This window comes from Arthrobotrys flagrans (genome assembly GCF_004000055.1).
Source record: "Arthrobotrys flagrans strain CBS H-5679 chromosome Unknown unitig_0, whole genome shotgun sequence".
Classification (NCBI taxonomy): domain Eukaryota; kingdom Fungi; phylum Ascomycota; class Orbiliomycetes; order Orbiliales; family Orbiliaceae; genus Arthrobotrys; species Arthrobotrys flagrans.
In genome coordinates, this window is record NW_027137550.1 from 1,211,486 (window position 1) to 1,232,329 (window position 20,844).

The window sequence follows — 20,844 nt, forward strand, 5'->3', positions numbered from 1 at the left end:
GCCGGGAAACATAGGATCGCAGCCAACCGAGCTTCTCCCCCCAAGATTCGATTGGCCACCATCGCGGGCATTTTCTTAGCTATGCAGCACCGTTAATCAAGCAGATCAGGTACCGGCCTAGAAGTAGCATCATATCTTCTGCTAAAGTACTCATAGTTTGGTAAGGTTTTTTGTTCTTTTCCTTTCCTCTCCTTCCTCACGGACTACTACTCCTCTGGGTCAAGCGGCGCAAATTGTTGGAGTTGCTTACATAAATGCTATGAGACCCCTGAAAAGTTGGATACGTATCATTGGTCTGAAAATCCAACCAATAGAAAAGGAAAATTCTGCAGATTGGCCTTAGACAAAGCAAGCTCCGAATTTACCTATGAGATAACTTGAAACGTTCCACCGAGACCTACCTTCGAGGCAAGACTATAATATTCTAGCTTCTAGCGTCTGCATTACAAGCTTAAAAACTCGCTATTTCACATCTCACCTCTCAATCCCGTTCTCTTGTTACCACAAACCTATCAAAAACATACCCCAAAGTTATTGTTAATAAAATATTTCTCCCTAAAATACAGTTAGCGTATACGAACGATGGCAACTAGACTCCTCGGCTTCAGTAAGGGTCCCAGACTCGAACTCGCAGTGTTCGCCATTTGTGCAGTCAAGTTTGGCATCACTGTTGCAATTTTGAAGCAAAAGGTCTGATACTCCCTTCACCCAAACTTCCATCTGAGAGCCATTTTTTTTAGAATAAATACTAACGACAATAATAATAGAAGAGCCAAATGTCCTTACTCCAAACCTTGGAGTTCGCTAGTTCTACCCTTACGGACTGGATGTGGACGATTATTGCGGCTTATGTTATGCTTCATTACATCGGATATAGCTTCTGCGCGAATCCTCGGGCGCACAGACGGGGTTATGCATCCTCGACCTCTTCGTTCTCTTCTAGGAGCTCTTTAAGGTCAGTTACGTCGAGTCTATTCGTATAGTATTTTCACTAAATGCTTTATAGAAGCATCAGCAGCATTCGGTCCAGGAGCTCCAATAGATCTAATAGATCTATCGATTCTATTACCGGTCAAAGGTCGAATAGATCCATCGATTCCGTTATCAGCCAAGACTCAAATAGATCTATCGGTTCAATTTTCAGTCAAGGCTCTACTAGATCCGTCGGTTCGCGTATCAGCCAACGAACTACGGCCGCCATTGTTCGCCACCGCACAAACATCCCAAACCCCATGATGGAACGGTTCGTGATGTTCGATGACTTCCAATTTGAAGCAGATATGGGTCTATTGCAGGGTACATTGTTCTTGGATCCCGTGACGGAAAACTATCTCCGTAGGGGTATTCCTAGTGACGCTAGATATTGGGCATGAGTCTATATAGGATTGAAGGAGAAGATTACATACATTTATATGTATATGTATATGTATGTATTGAATGAGATCATAACAGGGGAGGAAGCGAGCCTCGAGTCTAGGGGGAGCATAATTCCCGATGGCTAACGAATTATGCACGTATACGATCTGTATCGGAGTAAAAGGTGGGATTCAACTATTCTTACTGGGAAATTCTTTTGTGGAAAATATGTTTTACAGTTTTTTTGATTTTGTTGTCATTTATTATTTCCTATAGATAGTTGACTTTTGAAAAAGCGCCTGTCTCGGTTTTGTTCTTAACAACTAGATCCATTGGTTTCATGGCTGTCGTTACCTAGTTCTTGCACAATAAATACGGACCGTACACGGTTGTCTGTTATAATAAATCTTGAGGGCCCTCCAGAATTAAGGTGTGTGCATTAGCCACAAGATCGTCGCTCAAGGTGTTGCTGCGTCTTGTGTAACGAAGTCTCGAAGCCTTGTGGGGCTGTCTTGGCACACAACGCACGAAAAGATCAAACCAGCTCTGACCTTGAACACTTGTCTGCCGTCGCCCCGAGCCGATCCATTCAGGAGGTTTTTGGGAACAAGGCTCCTGGAGGTCGCCCTAGTTTAATGGGAACGAGATTTCTGGAGATGGCTTTAGTTAGCCTTGGACTCGAGGTTATGCAAGCTACCGGCCGGAGATCGCTGGAGCAAAAGCAACCTCGCCCGGGCTGTTTCTAAGAACAAAGCTTTAAGGCCCCGGCCTCACAAAATTTACGCCACCAACGGTTCGGACCGAACTCCGGGGATCATCCTCCACCTTTTAAACTTTCCTAGTCCTCTCAAAATTATAGCAGGTGGTGATTTTTCTTCTTGACATTCTTGTCGAATATGGGTTGACTTTCATTTACTCGGTGCAAGGCTTTTCCTCCTTCGACTGACAGGATTGCTTTAGTTGTTATTCCCGACCCTATTATATTTTTGTCTTGAAATTTTTGGCGCAAGATCTGTAGTATGAGGTGTGCCCAGAAAACCGAGGACGAGCAGTACACACACATTTACAAAATATTGGAGTATGGACAGGACAAGCAGCTAGGTAAATATAACGCATTATTGCAGGCAGCAAGCCGGACCCTCGCTTTCGACATCAGTTAAATAACCGATCGAAAATTGAAATACATCTAGACGACCCTATTATGTAAGCAACGGCGGTCGCAATTCCTACATTGCATCGTCTGAGCAAGAACAAACCGCGCATGGCTCCTCAGCACAATTTTTCGCCTAACATGCAGCTGGTGAACGCATGTGTGTTATTATCGTGCAGGCGGACGCGGGGAAACCTACCACATTACAACGGCGTCCCTTTTACTCTGGAGGGATAAAATACATTTTTGAAGCCGACATGGACCCACTGTCCAATCACGTAGTTTGCTATTTCAAGCTCACGCATCTGGCCCATGAAAGGGGACGTTTCTTTCCCGTTTGTGCCCGCGTCATCTGATTGGTGTTGTTCCAGCCTCTTCCCGAAAGCCCATCGAACCTTCCCGGTGCCCTGCACCCTGCCCTCAAATTTTTTGAACATGGAACCAGACAAATTGGATTTAACAGGGGCGTAACGTGAAATACACGCAAAAAAATGAGTAAAAATTAGGAAGACCAGCTATATGATGGGGCGAAGACGAACAAAATTCCCGATCTAAAACAGCGCTTCTGCTTTTGAAGATTTTGAGAGATGTAGACTTCATCGATGAACTTGCGTTGTGTTGTGACCTACATAAGATTCAACTTCGCCAACTATCCGGCCTTGGGCACGGAACTATCCCCGGAGGCGGCTCATATTCTCATTCGAAAAGTCTTGCACTCCCTGCGCACAAAATCGAGATTTGTGGCTTTCTTCGCGCAAGTTGATTGGGAAAGCCACACACACGGGTAGCAGGGGAGTACAAGACTTTTCGACTATAAACAAGCAAAAAGACTAGCAGGGGGGAGTGCAAGACTCTATTATATAGCAGTCCAAAGTAAGCAGGGCTACCCTGGTTTCCGCCAATACTCAGGCTGGGTAGCTAGCAACTTACGCTGAGCAGTTAGCAACCACGATTTTGCCGTCTGTCATACTTTAATCGCATCATCTGGGCGAAGCATATAAACTCTTGCCCTTTTCCCTATAACTAGAAATCCATCACAGCCATCTCCTCACTCTTTTCAATTTTCACCTACTATCTAGCTTCTAACCAAATACTTCTTCTCTACTAAAACTGAGATGACCATCACCTCCTCTAAAAAGAATGAGTGAAGCACTCTTCTCGAGCAAAGCTTCCAGGTTTGTTGTGTTTCTTGCCTGTGCACTTAAGCTGGCGGTCACCATTCCAGCCTAGGCACAGAAGGTACGCCAACAACACTTTTGAAATATCACTGCAGAGCGACGCGAAATGAACTTGTGATACTCATAAATATATTGAAATCTAGGCAAGACAGACGACATTCTTCGAATTCCTCGCCCTTGCCAATTCCACATTGACCGATTGGATGTTATTCATCGTCGCTACCTACGTTCTCCTACACTACCTCCGCAAGTACAATACCTCCTTGCACCAGTGGAAACGTAGATACACCTCTATCTCTTCTACTATTACCAGATCGTCTAGACTAAGCAGGAGCTCTGCATGGTAACTACCCTTAACTCCTCCACTAATAAAGTATTGTAGTTTTATACTAACACTTAATCACAGGAGTGGAAGCAACATTACCGTTGGATCTGATACCAGCTATATGACCTTTGGTTCAGCCACTGCATCCGTTACCGATCGCGATAATCAGATTTCCCTTCCAATGGAACAGTTCTTGAAAGGCAGGGACGAATATTTTATAACTGTAAAGGGCATGGTCGAAAGTAGCTTCGATGAATACCGAGGAACACGAGTTTGGGATTCTGGTTTTGAGTGTGGCAGACTAGAGGCTCTCTTGGAGCAGAACTTCGACTGAGGGAAATAGCTTAATAAAATAAAAAATATGATATGATGTTCGGGTATAATGACATGATTGATGAGGAGTTGGAGTTAAAGAGTAACCGCGGACGTATATATATATATATATATATTAGGATTATGTCTTGTGGGGAAGGATGAATGGCTTCAATGGATTTTTTTTATCATTTAATTTCTCACAGCTAGCACTAGCGGTGAACTATTTGTATACACAAAATCGCTTCCCTTCAGTACTTTTACATGTTATCGAGACGTCATTTCCCCCTCCTTTTTTAATATACTTTTTTGGCGAAATTTTGACGACTTAGGGTTGGTAGTAACAAAAATAAAACTTTGAAGTCGAAAATTTCCCTTGCTGCGAACGATATTGTACGGCATACTAGTCCGTAAGTTAGCAATATAAATTGATTATCAGCATTTGCAGATAATCAAAGCCTTGTTTTTCCGTCCCTGCGATGGCTATTTTCTTTTTCCATCTTTCTCTTTGGGCCTCTCTTGAGCGAAACGGAATATATTAGCGTACAGATAAAAGAGCTAATAACATAAGTATTGGCGTAAACCAGGGTAGCCCTGCTTACTTCGAACTACTATGTAATAGTGTACTTGTGTACATAGCATTAGCCTCTAACCTCTAGCTGTGGATCAACTAGGTACCCCGGTCCTGTCCCTATTACCCCGGGTACAGGAATATCAGAATTGAAAGGATGCGATATTACTCGCAAACCCATGTCTGAAAATCATATTTACTGGGGTGAGACGTACTGAATCAATCAGAGCCAAATATCTTGTGCCGACACCAGAGGTTTGTTTGCCTTTGTGGCACAGCAGCTAGCCAGGCCTGGCTGGCGAAGGTTAACGTCTACCAAACTTGCCATTTTGGGATAGGTCTTTATGGTATACTATTGCATTGGAAAGATCTAGCCCTAAGCTAATGACATAACAGATAGCATAGTCATTTGGAACAAAGGAATAGAATCTCAAAAAGCTACCATACCCAACTTATCTCAATATCAATCGCATTAATTCAATCATAGCTCAAGTTAACATCACAATGGGAGTACTCCGCCAACGATAAAACCTTGCACATACATCTTCCGATACGTTACCAATATATTCGAACATTATTTCACAATGGCTACCAGGAATGTTCTACAGATTCCAGAGTTGCTTAGGCAAATCCTCTCCAACTTAGATCCTCTATTCTTAATCTGCATTCGCTCTGTCTGTAAAGCACTTAACGATGCAATCACTACGTCTAGGAAGCTCTGCTTTTATACAGGAGATGGTCGTATATACGGCTATCATCTATCAGATAGTTCGCAGATTTTGAAAATGGTCTTTACGCCCATCGGACCACATATCCTCTCTCACTTCTGGAAAGAGCTGGCGCCAAATATTATCCGCATCCCGGAAAAAAAAGATCCTAAAGATTTTCGAATAGACCGTGTTCGCAGCCAGGCCCTCGCCGACAAAATCCAAACAATCTACACGAGGTTCCTCCCCGTCATAACAAAAGTCCGGATGTTCAATCCGCACGTTCACACTCAAAAGTGGACTTTTGTGCAAAGCAAACATTGGCATCAGCTCGATATCTCAATGGGGAAGTTTGGGGAAATATTTTTCCCAATGTCAATTCACCCCCTGTATGAGGAATATCTTCCGTTCAGGGTGTTAGTGGACCTACTCGCGTTTGTTTATGAGTATGCCCTGGATGAAAAGCGTCTGGCGCAAAACAGGGAGCAATCACGGGGTGGAGAAACTGATGAATGGGCTTTGTTTGTTGGATTTAAAGTAGAGGCGGTACTTTGTAACGGCGAGGGGGAAACCGATTTTGAAGAATGTCACGATCCCAATGCAGAAGAAGAGGAAGGCGAAGAGGATGGGAATAAAAGTGGTGAGGGAAGTGACGGGGGAAAAACTTATGTGGAGGACGGCAGCTTCAGGCACGAAATCTCCGAAGCCGATCTTTATGAGGACGACGATTACTGTAACTGCGACAATTGTGCTCGGTCTTTTTATCATGCCTTGTATCCTGATTACAGCGAGCACTCTGATTCTCGACCAGCACACGAGTTGGGATCAGGACCAGACAAACGATCCCAGGATGAGGTAGGGAAGGTTCTATGCCATAAAACAATGAAGCATACCGAAAATGAAAAGACTATGGCACCGGAGGTATGTAGAAGGTGTCAAATTCGGTGGTTATCAGCTATGGGGCCTTGAGATTAAAAGCTCCCATACCGAATTTGGGGGCGGTGGGGACCACCTTAATTAAAGCAGTAGTCAAGGACTCTACAGTAGCCGACGGGCTATATTGTTACCTCTCTGACTTAAAGTAGTTTTTCGAAAGCATGCCTTTAATGTTTGTTTTATGCTAGCCTATGAATGTCCCTTTCAATGAGGTTTATCATATTCAGTTTTCATAGCACTGCCAAGACCTCCTTTCGTATTGGACGATTTTGGAACATAGCTTCCGGCGAGGTTCCCCGAAGCCCTGAGATCCCGGGGTTGCCTTTAGGGCTGTTGGTACAAATTCAAGCAAATGATTCGGTGATTCGACTATGCATACGGGGCTGTCACAACCATTTATCTCGAATCAGACCCCAATAAATGAATCGCATCTAACGTAGGTTGTCTTTTTGCATTTGATGCCACCCTACTCTGGTCTGGTGCGCCCTGTGTGGTTCTAATCTTGTAACCGAAGCCAAAATGTGTTGAGTCTGTTGCATTCTCCTCAACATTCATGTTGATACAAGGGATTAGCTATCAAATCCCATCATGCCTCTGCCAATTGGCCTCTAAAAATCGCCAAAAAGCGACAGATAGAAAGTAGACAGATAGAAAGTAAAAGGAGCATGTTCGAAAGCAAAAAAGCAAAAACATAACCTGCGTTAGGCGCGATTCGCATATGGTCACCCACTATACTACTGAGCGCCCGCTTGAGGGCTTGAGTAAGGCAGAGCGGACGGGATACCCTTTAGTCCACCAGCTATGAACGCAGATATCTATCATAGAAACTCATTCATATATATAGTATACCCAATATACCTACAGACTCCGTGCTAGCTTGCTAGCCTCCTATGGTCTGCCGCCACAAGCTCGTAATGAGCCACATCATGTGACTTGGAGAGATTGCGGGCTGATTGGCCGCCGCCATATAGGGTCCCGGCCTTTATATGTGACCATGTGACGGGCACTGCACAGTCAATGCGAAAGACCTCGGGAAAACCCTCACCGGAATGCTCATTTGGTGAGCCTCGACATTGACCAATAGATTATGAAGCAACCCCTCACTTCTCTTGTGAATTGCAGTCCTGTGAAGCTTTGCTTATGCAACTTGGAGTGGTCTTGGCAATCCTCTGAATCACAACCCAACTCAACTCGCGAGACCTCTCAAATCTAACTCATCCTCACGTTCTCCAACAAACCATCTCTCTGCTATCATCCAAGGTTTCGTCCCGCCAAACCCATCGACTTCACCAACATCAGCATCCTTTTATCTCTCAAAAAGAAACTTCTCACTTGCAGAAATGTCGACTACAGCTCGTAGACGCTTGATGCGGTAAGCTAGATCCTTCATCTCCTCGCCAAAAACCTCCGATCACGCCACCGCCCACAAGAGCTTCACTTCAGAACGCTGACCGATAGCCCTTCCGCAGCGACTTCAAGCGTATGCAAACCGATCCTCCAGCCGGTGTATCTGCATCTCCTATCGCTGATAATGTCATGACATGGTCTGTCTTCCTCTCTCTCGTCTACTATCCACCGTCAACTACTAATATCCTTCCAGGAATGCTGTGATCATCGGGCCGGCCGACACCCCCTTCGAAGACGGTACCTTCCGTCTCGTCCTCCATTTCGAAGAACAGTATCCAAACAAACCTCCCACCGTCAAGTTCATCAGCCAGATGTTCCACCCGAACGTCTACGCTACCGGAGAGTTGTGCCTCGATATCCTTCAGAACAGATGGAGTCCTACGTACGATGTGGCTGCCATATTGACCAGCATCCAGAGGTATTATACTTTTCATTTCCGCCTTCTCATGCACGTTTGGTGGGCTGGTAGACCAATAAGATCCGACAATTGGACTTGTCACGTGATAATATCTTGCTGACTAATGGTTCTTCTCCCAGTCTGCTTAATGATCCAAACACTTCATCGCCTGCCAATGTCGAAGCCAGCAACCTCTATAAGGACAATTCCCGCGAGTATGTCAAGCGTGTTCGTGAGACTGTCGAGAAGAGCTGGGAGTCGTGAGTTCGTGTTGCTGAGGCTCAAAATTTCAAGGATCTGATATGATAAGATATGATGTGCGATATGACAACGGATGGAGGAACTTTTGCTGCATTTAACGACGGATCAGACGGGGATGATGAAATGGACGAGCTGAGACTGGGAATCGGGCATGGGGTCAGTCTTTATCCAATCAGCCGGTCAGTTCCACGTTTTTTTTAACTCTCCACGAAGAGGTACTCCCAACAATGGTTTGTTTCTTACAAGGATTGTTTCTTTGATTTGTTTCTAGCGCATCTCTGCTTTTAAACACCCCTAGCGAATTATTTCTCAGAATTTTACAATACCTTTGGACTGTGATCCCCTGCTTTTGCCCCTCAGTGTTTATCATTGTACCTTTTTGAAAGACCATGGTATACGGCGTATTTATAGTGGAGTTGAACTCTTTTCGGGGATTCAATTGTGGTCAATGTTTATACAGATGCTGCCGATATATATACTATACTACTTTATGCTAGGCGTCCTAAACCTTCTAGCTACGGTGAACTGTGAAATTTTATTGGAGAGTCAATCGACGTTGGCGCTTGGCGCCAAGTTTGGCTGTTACATGGTGCCTTACAGCGTATACACGTCCTCGTCGGGGATGATGCATGGTTGTCGGTTGGTTAAACTGTCGTGACCTTGGTGTCACGGAGAAATAGCATGGGAATTCCTTTTATCCATAACAGGATTTGTGTGGCGCAATTTCGCTTTCGGGGCGAGTGGAGGACCGAGGTTATTTGCCGAAGCAGCGAAGAGATTTAATTGGGGGGCGAGGTTGATGTCATGAGGTTGAAACGTTGTTCAGGACGTCTCTAAATTGTCTGAAACCTCTTTACTTATGAAATATTTTCCTTTGATTGTTGCAGCGGCTCGAATGTCTCCTCGCTATGTTTTCTAGACTTTAATGTCGAGGCAGCTTTGGATTCATTGCATTGAATTGACACTATTGTCTCCGTAGCTTGTTCACGAAAAAGCCAACGGCGGTCATCTTGCATCGGAACTCTGAATCTAAGTGTACATGTCAGATCGACATTCCAACCTTGAACAGGCTTAAAACGCTCTTAACTAATGTTTCATCAAGTTTCTGGGCACGCCCGTCATCATTCCCGACAGTCCCGGAAAACGGCCAGGGTTTTGTCGCTTCGTCGCTTTTGTGATCCACACTTAATCCTGACGACAAGCCTCTTCCGCCTGCGCAGCCAAACCAATTCTTCTTTCTATCTTAAAAAGTCGTGAAGTTTCTATACGATCTTATATTCTGGACCAACTGTAGAAAAACGTGATAAGCTGGATTTAGCCTGAAAGCCCCTCCCCACGTCGGATCCCGCCTTTTCCCCCTTGTTTTTTGCCCTCGATTAAAGACGTCGGCTCGAGGTAACGACTTAAGAGAATATATTACCCGAACAGCTACCTAGTCAATTCAAGGCCCTCGTTCGGTAGCAACACATCGTTGCGAATTCAAAAGCAGGGATACGCATGTCTTGTTCACATCTACCAGTTCAACAGTACCCAAACGTTCATCGGCAGGCTTGCCGGTTTCGCCATATATATGTAAATCTTAAACCGCGTGAACAGCGATACTACCATGGATTTCCCGGAAAAGCAGGTTTTCAGTTCCAATATACTTTCCTTGTACCTTGTTAATTTCTCACGCTCTCCCTCTGTCAGTTGGTTTTATTCGACTTGCTTTTAAGGCTGCAATGATGATCGGAAGTACAAAACTAGGAGAGAGGATGTATTACAGGTGAATGCCTCGGAAAGGATTGCCTATGTGTTCCTGGGCGCTGGAACGGGTATTAAATAGATCTGTCCAGGTCGTATGTTTTATGATCTTTCCTTCCACTTTTACTTCCCAGCTCTAGTCTCTTTCATCGCCAACAGGTTTGAGTATCTGTGATAGCTTCTTCCTCATCGTCGTTCCGCTCGAAGCCTAGACCTCCTTCGTGACAGCGAAAAATTCAACCTCGGCCTTCTCCTTTGGGCCAATTTCCTCTTCCGGCCTTTAACAAATACCACACGCAACACAACTCACTCAACAAACACAAAATGAAAGTCTCGACTCTCCTAACTTGGGGCACAGTCCTCTCTCTGGCCTCCGCTCAAACCTGTAATATTCTGCCATATACTTTCGCAGCTCCGGTTATGGCAGCAGGATACCGTTCTCAACTCGTAGCGACGGGATTGAGAACTCCACGTGCGATTGTATTTGATGCTTCTGGATATTTATTGGTTGCGGAGCGTGGTGCTGGTATTTCGAGGTTTCAGGTTGGAAGTTGTGGGACGTTGTTGAATAGGCAGTTGATTATTAGTGATACTACTGTATGGCTTTCCTGTTCTCTTGAGTTGTTATTTGATGGACATTACTAATTTTGAGGATGGGAGTAGTTGAACCATGGCTTGACACTCTCCGCGGATGGAAGAACACTATTTGCCAGCTCGTCAACTACCGCTTTCTCTTGGTGTAGGTCCCTTGTACCCTCTCCTTCAAACGTAAAATTTAACCAAAGAGTCTAGCATACGATCCCTCTTCTGGTGCCACTTCCAATAAGCGCACATTAGTGACAGGCATGGGTGCTGGCCCGAGCGGTCACACAACCCGTACTCTCTACGCCTCTATCAAAAACCCAGATCTCCTTTTGGTCTCCTGGGGCTCAGATGGAAACCTCGATTGGGGTGCTTCAAATATCAATTCAGGGCGAAGTCAGATTAGAGGGTTTAGTATCAGCCAGGTTTCGAATAACCCTGTTGCATTCAATCAGGGTGGTACTATTTTCGGATGGGGTTTGAGGAATAGTGTTGGTATTGGAGAGGATCCTGCTGGTAACTGCCCTTCCCTCCTAATGTAGCCATTGAAATATAGGATAGCTCATGCGAATACCTGTTTCTTTAGGCGGCATCTGGTCCGTCGAAAACTCCGCCGACAACATCGTCCGCAACAACCAAGACGTCCATAACAACAACCCAGGCGAAGAACTAAACTACCACGGCCTAGCCACCGATAACTCCCAACGCGGGAACTACGGCTACCCAGAATGCCTCGCAACCTGGCAAGTCTCTGACCTCCCCAATAACGCCGGTCTCACCACCGGTCGCCAATTCAGCAATATGACTAGCTCAGTAACCGACTCGATCTGCGCCTCTACCCGCCAAAACCCACGTATAACATTCCCATCACATACCGCACCTCTAGATGTAAAATTCGACAAACAGGGTAATGCATGGGTATCCTTCCATGGCTCATGGAATAGAAACCCTCCAGATGGTTATCGTGTCTCCGTCATCCCCTTCGGAAGTAACAATCAACCCGTCGCAAATTTCGATTCAATGACTGGGTACCGTGATATCATGACAAACCCGGATAATACAAGATGCCCAAGCAGCTGTTTCAGACCCACGGGATTGGCGTTCGATGCTGCGGGAAGGTTGTTCGTTAGCTCGGATTCTACGGGAGAGATTTATTTAATTGAGAATACGAATCCTGTTACTACTACTAGTAGCATTACGACGTTGATTACTACTACTAGGACTACTACGCCTAGTACGACGGCGTCGAGGACTACCACTGCTGGAGCGGCGGTACCGACATGGGGACAGTGTGGCGGTGTTGGGTGGACTGGTGGTACGGCATGTGTCTCGGGAACTACTTGTCAAGTTTTGAATCCTTATTACTCGCAGTGTCTCCCGTAGATGAGGAGGATAAGTAGGAGGAAAATTTTGTATATAGGATTTGTCTACTGTTATGCTATTGTGCGTATATAACGTGTATATGTTCTAACGAGATTTGTATGAAAGAATGATTGATATTGTTCCTTAATGATACCAAAACTACCCGCGTTTCCCTACGCTAACGTTTAAACGTTTGAAATAGAGCAAGAAAAAATCACAGCATCATAACAAGAGCAGAAACAGAAAAATCACAACTTCGCACGAATAACAACTCCTTTCTTCCCGCTCTTTTTCCTTTCTTCAAAGTAAATTCTTACTGCCTTCCTAGCCTCATCTACAACCATGGCATCTTCGACAGTGGCCGGCACAGCGACGGCTTTATCGATACCTTTACTTCCGTTCTCCACCAACTCTCTTAAGACTCTTCGAAGTGTTTTACCACTTCGAGTCTTTGGAATGATGCCGCTACCACAGATCATCCCGCCTAACGTGGCAATGCCGCCGATGTTCTGCCTGACCAACGCATTGATCTCTTTGAACAGGGTCTCATCATCCACTTTGATAGCATGATGGTGGTGATGGGTTGAAAGTGTAATAAACGCGAATGGGAGATGTCCCTTGAGGTCATCGGGGATTCCGACGACGGCGCATTCTGCTACGTCATCGTGGGAGATAGCGGCTTGTTCGATACTGCTGGTGGAAAGGCGGTGGCCGGCGACGTTGAGGATGTCGTCGGTACGGGACATGACGTGGATATAACCCTATTTATATGTTAGTTACCCTTCCTAGAATTTTGGTCGGGGAGAAGCGGGGAACTTACATCCGGATCAATCATTCCGGCATCTCCGGTGTCTAGGAACTTCCGGTCGAACCTCTTCATATAAGAAGACTCAAATCTCTTCCCGCCTTCGTCGCACCAGAGATTCCTAAACCCCGTTGGTCCTAGGGGAGTCTTAATGACAATATTTCCCATAACGCCGGCACCAACTTCCTTTCCGTCGTCATCTACGATTCTGACGTCCCAACCCGGAAGTGGCTTCCCCGCACTGCCAGGCTTAACCGGGAGTGGCTTTGCAATCGTCCCGGTTTCATCAGGTACATTGGTCAAAAGACCTGATATCGGAGATCCAGACTCCGTCGACCACCAGTGATCGATAACATTGCAGCCCGGCGCACCCCTTTTCGCCAAATGTTCTTGGAATAAACTAACAATCTGCGGCTCACTTCTCTCTCCTGCCAAAAACAGCATTCGAAGAGTCTTCAAATTATATTTGTCCATCTCTTCGAGATCTGGGTCGACGCGTTTTATTGCTCTTAACGCGGTCGGGGCCGTGAACATAACATTGACCTTATGTTGCGCCACCACCCTCCAGAATGTACCAGCGTCGGGAGTACCGATCGGTTTCCCCTCAAATAGCACGGTAGTTGCACCGGCAATCAGGGGAGCGTACACAATGTATGAATGCCCGACGACCCATCCGATATCGGACGCTGTGAAAATAACATCTCCGGGACCTTTAATCCCAAACATCTTATTAATGTAGAACGCGAGCCCCACAACGTGGCCACCAGTTTCACGGACAATCCCCTTCGGATTACCAGTAGTTCCGGAGGTATAGATCGTGTAATGAGGATCCGAACTGTCCATCGGAACACATTCTGTGAAAACTCTTTTTTTCCTTTGAGTTTCAACTAGAGTGTTCCAATCGTACTCGCCTTTACTCTGGTCGATCGTAATGTTACACTGTTTTCGGTTGAAATATACCACTTTCTCGGGTTTATTTACCGCGGTTTGAACAGCTGTTTCGATGAGGGGTTTGTACTCCACCACACCTTTGGTACCTTCCACCCCACAGCTGGCCGTGAGAATGGCCTTTGGTTTGGAAGCATCAATCCGCTTTGCACATTCCGGTGCGCTGAAGCCGCCGAATACAACGTTGTGAATAACGCCGATACGGTTACACGCCAAGATCGCGACCAAGGAGGCGGGAATCATGGGCATGTAAATTAATGCCAGGTCTCCCTTTCGCAATCCCAACGATGTGAGAGCTCCGGCGAAGAGCTGGACATCGGTAAGGAGCTGGGAATAGCTTATCTTTTGAAGGGTAGAAGTTACGGGAGAGTCGTAGATAATGGCCGTGTTGGAGCCATGACCGGCAGATACGTGACGGTCAATGGCATTGTAACAGCAGCTAAGGCGGCCGTTGGGGAACCATTGCCAGCTTCCATCTGGCTTGGTGAGAAGAGTAGTTGAAGGAGGAGTTTCCCATGTTAGGGAGGCAGCATAAGGGGCCCAGAAGGACGCTGGAGAAGACAGCGATTCAGCGTGTAGGGCATCTTGGGGGTGTGTTGTTGTCATTGTTACCCTGAACAAAATTAATCCGTCGTCTCGCGAAGAGGGGGAAAAATGGAGGAGAAGGAGAGCACGGTAGAAAAATGAATACGAATAGGGCGATAGATATTATACATAGAGAAGTACAACGGATAACAGCCTCGGTAAGAGAAGGGCGCATTTCCCCCAGTCCGGCCAAGGCTACCCCGGATTTCGGATGCCTAGCTTGCTTGCTTTCGCCAAGTGTGGTAGTTGGTATATCTGTGCGGCATTGTGCGGCATGTTTATGACTTCGTGCGGCATTCCGGGTCAGACTATAATCAGCTGCACCGGTCCGGGCAGACGGCACGATAGCATCCTCAGGGGTCCTCGGGGTTGGTTAATAGATAGGATCACTGATTTTTGATATTGAACAGTTATGTATAGGTATATTGCTTTGCGATATCCCTTCTGACCGGCCACTATTTCATTTACTTCGGAACTCACGGCTATCGAGTTATGCGCGGTTAAGCCGGTAGTGATCTTGTAAACTCTTTCCCGGATCTCACCGGTATATATCGCTTCGAATTGACGTTTGGTATGGCTGAAAGATATATTTGATAACGGGAAGAGTATACGGAAGTGACTAAAGCTCAGAAGAATCGAATCCGGATCTTGTGTAAAATAAATTGATGAGTTTATCGTAAACGTGCGTGTAATAAATATTCTCTCACAATATCAAATAATATAAGGGCTTGTAGATGCTCCCAAGAAGTTGATAAATCAATCTAAAAAGTTTATTTAATACCTAAGCATCCGCTATAGACTTTAACTGCCGTAATATATCATAGTGTACTACTAATCACATTATCTAGTCCTAGAAAAGTGAGATAACCCTGAGTAGGCCTTGGCGGCTCCTTCCATAAAATTGGGCCGTACAACTTGAATTATCTCGCCGACTATCTGGTCGAAGATTTCCTCTGGTAGTTCACCTAGCTTTCCTCCTCGCAGTTGGTCGGCGAGCCAAAATTCTAGCTCCTTTGTCGGTGGTGCAACAGTGCGCGTAGTTGGTATCTTCAAGATATTTAACTTTAGCTTTGAACCGATGATATGTAACACCTAGGGGTATTGGGGCCTGTAGATTTCCGTAACTTACGTCATATATAGCAGAAGGGCCAGGTAAGAAAAATGTCAGCATCTTCAGGTAACCTGGCTTGGTCTTGTCGATGAGTTCGAATGGTCCTTTTCGACGTTCCAAAACGGTAGGAAATGCTACGACTCGGTTTTCCTGTCTGAATTTTAGAGATTGGGCTAGTTGGTCGGGTTCTGAGAGTGGGGTCGATAGATGCCTTGATTGTGATTCCGTCAAGACTATGGAAGAATGACATCCGAACTCTAGTTTACCTTCTATCAATTCTTCCCTAATTCCTTTGCCAATCATACCGTCGGTCCTCCAGGCCCCGTCGATGTCTGGTTCCATGACGCATCCGATTGCTTGCAGCTTCTGTAGGTACTTTCGGTAAACAGACAACTCCTTTCATACAAACTCAACATCCTCTAGAGTCCAAGCTGTGATGTGATGCTGAAAACGGCGGTAACCTTGCATACGTGCGTTTTCTATCCATGTGATAAATCTTTTTTCGTTGGCTACTTTTCGTTATCCATCCGTTTTATTGCGGACATGTGAAGAGAAGTTTTGAAGGTACTTATCGCGATAAAAATGGTTGATGCCCTCGCATTGGTTATCAATCGGATGAAAGTAGAAAGAATGATTAGGTCTGCACTCGCTACTGTTGGGGCCCGATTGGTAACCAAAGCCTTTTCGGTAAGCGAACATGATGAATGTTCTGAAACGTTGATTATTAAAGGGTTTAAGTCGTTCGATGGAAAGCTCTAAGCTCTCTTTGATGGATGTCAATTGTGGGGACTAGTACTGTGTGGAGTTTTTTTTAGTTTTTTTTTGGGGGGGGCGAGCACGTGAGGATGTTTATGTGCCTGAATACTAAGACGCGTCTTGTAAAAGCCATGATGAAGCAGTGGGGGGTAAAACGTTTGCTCTTAGAGCGACACATCTATAGACGCATCTGTGGCAATAGTTGGCATCTACTCGGCCATATAACTCATACACTAGCTACTAAGTTTTTGCTGGGACTTCAAACTAGGGAGCAAATATCCCAATATAGTCTCAAGGAGACTACTTTCATAATGGAAACTAGCCATATGGAGCCTTTGGGTGGAAGAATGATATTCAGTAGGCTTGGACTACATCTAGCTGATATTCTGTCGACTAGACGACATTGAGAAACATTTGCGCCTGTATTAATTTATTCCTGACGCCTAGCTAAATAATTGAGATACATGGTATCTAATGGGCATAACGGAATATTTGACCCTAAGTTGGAATTTTCTAGATCTCGTCGCCAGGTTCTAGATCTAACTTCTGAAGTTAGAGTCAAATTCATTTAGAATAATGATTACAGGAACGCCGCCATATAAAGCTACTAAATTTTGGTTTATACGCCTATTGAAATATTTAACTTCTGGAAACAAGATAATAAATGACCTTTGGTGAGAGTTAAATTCATTTAGATATAGCGTTAGAGTTGACGGAATAATATCCATTATATAAATCTGCTAGCTAGGTACGTGACGGTGTATAAAGCATATTACACTACGCTGACCACTCTATCTAAGTACACTCCCAACTTCCCTTATTGTTTGGATTCCCATGACCCTTATAAGTCGTCCTAAGTGGATACTTGCAATGATCTTTTTGTCCAAGAGTCTCTCCTAGCAGGCCAAGCTTATAGGCCCTCATTGTCTCCGGCGCTTGGCCTCTCTCAACCCACTTAACCAAAGACATAAGGGCGCTATTCCCCGCAGGAACATTATCTGCAGCTCCGGGGAAATATTGTACCTGCTGTGGCCCACCCACATAATTTGCACCTTTCCCTCTCGCGCAATGACCTAGACCAGAGATAGGGAAGAAGCGGAAGAAGGGGTCCAATCCGGAAGATGTGAGACTCATATTTAGCGAGACGCTATTGTAATATTCGTACGATACTGCTGGAGGAATGAGTACGTCTGCGAGGCCGTGGTATAGAAGAAGCTTATTGCCTGAGGCTTGTAGACCGCCGAGGTCCGATTTGTTGCTATGTACGCCGGACCAGTCGTTATCGACCATTTCATCGGCGGTATCAAGATTGAACTGACTCAAGTCGTACGAAGGATTATTCTTAACCACGTAGCGTAGGAAATCTCGTGGACCGGCACCGGCTGAAGGGCCATATTTTAAGATTATTCCCTGACTGGGGAGGCCACCGGGAACAAGGCCGGGATAGATATATCGACCGCCATTACTGTAGACAGGGGAGTATAGCTTTTTGACAGTTTGAATTTGAGCGACTGTCAGGCATCCGTTGAGCAGCCATGTCTGTCCGGGTCCGCAAAGCAAGGTTTCGGGGTGGAAGTCGCATCGAGCCGGGTTTTCAAGGATACCGTCGATAACGCCGTCGATTCCATCACACTGTGCCATCGTGGCAGCGTCAACGGCTTCCCATTGAGCTTGGGTGAGGTATGTCGGAGATCCTTCGGCGCCAACGGTCCGTGCGATTATTGCTTCGGCGACTTCGAGGTTTGGCCAGTAGACTGCTGGTGCAGCGGCTAGAATACCGTCGTATTCGTCTGGGTAGTCCTGGGCTAATTTGAGGGCGTGGCGGCCTCCGCTTGAGCAGCCCATGTAGTAGGATTTGCTGAGAGAGGTTTTGTAGAAGTGGTTGGTTGCCGCCTTGCCGGCTTGAGTGGCCACGAGGACGCTAGATTTGCAAATTTCAGTACCAAATGACAGGCAACTGGGTTATTTTGAATTTTGAGATCTGCTTACGATCTATAAACCCAATCCTTCCAAACTTCAGGGTTGGTAAAACCCGTAGCGACGACGCCAACATGTCCGGAATCGTGACCAATAGCAGCGAATCCAAGGCCACTCGTCCAGGCCATATCTTCAAATATAAGACCTACAAGTTTATTAGAAATCTTTAGTCGGTAATCTCCATTTATATATTTGATGCGTTATACTCACAACCGCCCCATCCTGCAGTTCCAGTCATTAACAGACGCTTGCCCTTGTTATTCCAATTTGTAGGCAACCATGCCTCCATAATAACCCGAGAGCTGCTGCTTGTCGTCACATTGAGCTTGACTCTGCAGAAGTTTGCTCTGGATGTGACCGTCAAAGAGCACGAGTCCGGCAGAGGAATGACAGCACCCTTAAGGACGTACGTCGAGCTAAGTACTTCCGTGTTCTCATTCTCAAAACCGGTTGCAAAATTTGTACAGTCGTTGATAAACTTTGCAGGCACCAGGGCGGACACCGGAGCGAAAATCAGAAGTGTCGAAAGTGCGGCGACAGAGGAAATTCTCATTTTTGTTATGATGAGACTATAGCTGTGCCCAAGCTGCCCTATATGGGAGAGGAGAAAATTTGAACACCGAAGCTAACTGATCTAAGACGATGGGCGTCAAGAAATGCGTTCCAGAGTCCCATACTTATAGGCAGTGAATCTAATGGTAGGGAAGTTTGCGATGGCTCTTAGATTCCTAAAGAGAAACTCGGTAGTTAATCTCCGGTGATCTTTTCGCAGGGACCTCGCTTGAAGTGTCACTAGCGCGCAGGTTCGATGCAAGCTGAGCTTCCCTGGCTGGCGGAGCTTCTGCAATTAGCCATTCGAGACGAAATCTTACTTTTTCCGCACAGGCGCTGAAAGGCTTGAAGTTTAAACTCCATTGTGAAGAAGGCAATATAATGCCATTTGATATAACCTCTCCAATGACTTTAATATCATGATTGGCCGCCTCCATGGCTGGAGTGGGTGTTGTCGCTTGATAAAGGGTGGGAAATGAGACATGAGTAGGTCCGCTAGCCTTAATCGAGATAGAGTTTTCGCGAGCGGATATTTCATAGGCGGGGTTTTCGGGACGAACCATAAGCACAACGTCATCTAATGATATCGGCCTTCGATTAAAACTACAAAGAATCATAGTGTAAGGCCGGCTCCATAGCCGCATATAGCGAGGCTGTTATACAGACTACTCCAAAAGGTCGTGTAACAACGGGACTCGATCGAGCGCTCTAAGTTATAAGATAAGCTTTAGAAACCCCTGCCAGGGTAACACTGCTTTCGCATTGAATAGTTTAGGGTCTGAACAGTGGCGCACACAACGACCTGACAGAATACACACTGCGATCTATTTGTAAAGGAAAATCACAAAAACACTCGAAACAGCAGCCATCGGTCCGAGCTCAGGGATCTACGGGTGAATTTCGAAGCCGACACAACCGGTTGCAACCCAACTCTCCTTAAGCCATTGGAGATATAAGCTTTCCGATTCGCTTCTTCGTCGTCACGAATGTGATCATTCCTATCCGAAATGGGAATCGAATCATCACAACACGAAAACATGCAGGTGTGAAATTTTTCTACAGCTGCCTCAAGGAAATCACGAAAGCACTTTCACTCTCCGTACCATATAAACCTAACCTGGGGAGAATTTGAGTCATTGGTTATATAGTATCTCCCATGCCCTGGTGTTTGGTTGGATCATTCGAGATGGTTGGCTCTTTGATGAGCAGCAAGATTTCTTCGGGCTCTCGACTCTATCCCGGAGGCGCTTTTCTTATGGCACCTCTCAAAACGGCACCAGCATGAAAAAAGTCCAGGAGAAAGGTGCTCGGCTATCTCGTGGCTCTGAAGATTCTTTTGGTGGTGAAGATAGACGTACACCCAGGGAACGCGCATGGGAATATGTCCCCGTAGGAGAAGGTGCGACCGGAGTATTTGGGGTATGCACTGTAGTACTAGACCCCTGACCAAAGTCCTCCATCGAGTCGGAGTTCTCCGCCTCATGACCAAGTTCTTGATAATTAGGTTGTAGAGTCATGAGTGTTACATTAGCCGTATTAAGCGCCTCAGCATCTTCATGGGCCTATGGCTTTGTGCCTCGCCTCCGGGTTCGAAGTTGAAGTCTAAAAACCGAGGGTCGATCGTGGTTTGGTAAGGCTCCGCTGCATGATAAGCGGGAAGCGAATTTGGAGTGCATGGTTTGTGGTGTTCGGGTCCAAGTTGAACCGGTGCTGTCCAACCAATGCTTCTATCAGATCAAGCGTCTCGTGGATTGGATTCCCTAATACGAGACCCAGATCACAAGGGTAGGAACGGGTATCCAAAGTTTGGTATAGGATCAGAG

At 45.8% G+C, this 20,844-nt stretch overlaps 7 protein-coding genes across 7 annotated transcripts; 5 read left to right on the forward strand and 2 right to left on the reverse strand.

The window, feature by feature from the left end:
- Positions 1-582: 582 nt before the first annotated feature.
- DFL_003473 (uncharacterized protein) lies at positions 583-1,373 on the forward strand (the record flags this gene model as incomplete). The annotated part of the gene is made up of 3 exons (XM_067632415.1): positions 583-690; positions 768-955; positions 1,007-1,373. 3 exons carry the CDS (start codon positions 583-585, stop codon positions 1,371-1,373), a joined length of 663 nt encoding a protein of 220 aa, XP_067490686.1.
- Positions 1,374-3,646: 2,273 nt separating this feature from the next.
- Positions 3,647-4,343, forward strand: DFL_003474 (uncharacterized protein; the record flags this gene model as incomplete). The annotated part of the gene is made up of 4 exons (XM_067632416.1): positions 3,647-3,685; positions 3,737-3,745; positions 3,828-4,027; positions 4,091-4,343. 4 exons carry the CDS (start codon positions 3,647-3,649, stop codon positions 4,341-4,343), a joined length of 501 nt encoding a protein of 166 aa, XP_067490687.1.
- Positions 4,344-5,476: 1,133 nt separating this feature from the next.
- Positions 5,477-6,568, forward strand: DFL_003475 (uncharacterized protein; the record flags this gene model as incomplete). Its single annotated transcript, XM_067632417.1, has 1 exon — positions 5,477-6,568. The coding sequence occupies one exon, from the start codon at positions 5,477-5,479 to the stop codon at positions 6,566-6,568; it is 1,092 nt and encodes a 363-aa protein (XP_067490688.1).
- Positions 6,569-7,875: 1,307 nt separating this feature from the next.
- On the forward strand, positions 7,876-8,640 carry DFL_003476 (uncharacterized protein; the record flags this gene model as incomplete). The annotated part of the gene is made up of 5 exons (XM_067632418.1): positions 7,876-7,907; positions 8,005-8,079; positions 8,136-8,360; positions 8,480-8,554; positions 8,634-8,640. 5 exons carry the CDS (start codon positions 7,876-7,878, stop codon positions 8,638-8,640), a joined length of 414 nt encoding a protein of 137 aa, XP_067490689.1.
- Positions 8,641-10,667: 2,027 nt separating this feature from the next.
- DFL_003477 (uncharacterized protein) lies at positions 10,668-12,308 on the forward strand (the record flags this gene model as incomplete). The annotated part of the gene is made up of 4 exons (XM_067632419.1): positions 10,668-10,940; positions 11,007-11,082; positions 11,136-11,441; positions 11,512-12,308. The coding sequence occupies 4 exons, from the start codon at positions 10,668-10,670 to the stop codon at positions 12,306-12,308; spliced, it is 1,452 nt and encodes a 483-aa protein (XP_067490690.1).
- A 227-nt stretch (positions 12,309-12,535) lies between these two features.
- Positions 12,536-14,646, reverse strand: DFL_003478 (uncharacterized protein; the record flags this gene model as incomplete). The annotated part of the gene is made up of 2 exons (XM_067632420.1): positions 12,536-13,048; positions 13,108-14,646. 2 exons carry the CDS (start codon positions 14,644-14,646, stop codon positions 12,536-12,538), a joined length of 2,052 nt encoding a protein of 683 aa, XP_067490691.1.
- Positions 14,647-17,287: 2,641 nt separating this feature from the next.
- DFL_003479 (uncharacterized protein) lies at positions 17,288-19,022 on the reverse strand (the record flags this gene model as incomplete). The annotated part of the gene is made up of 3 exons (XM_067632421.1): positions 17,288-18,413; positions 18,482-18,614; positions 18,680-19,022. The coding sequence occupies 3 exons, from the start codon at positions 19,020-19,022 to the stop codon at positions 17,288-17,290; spliced, it is 1,602 nt and encodes a 533-aa protein (XP_067490692.1).
- Positions 19,023-20,844: the final 1,822 nt, after the last annotated feature.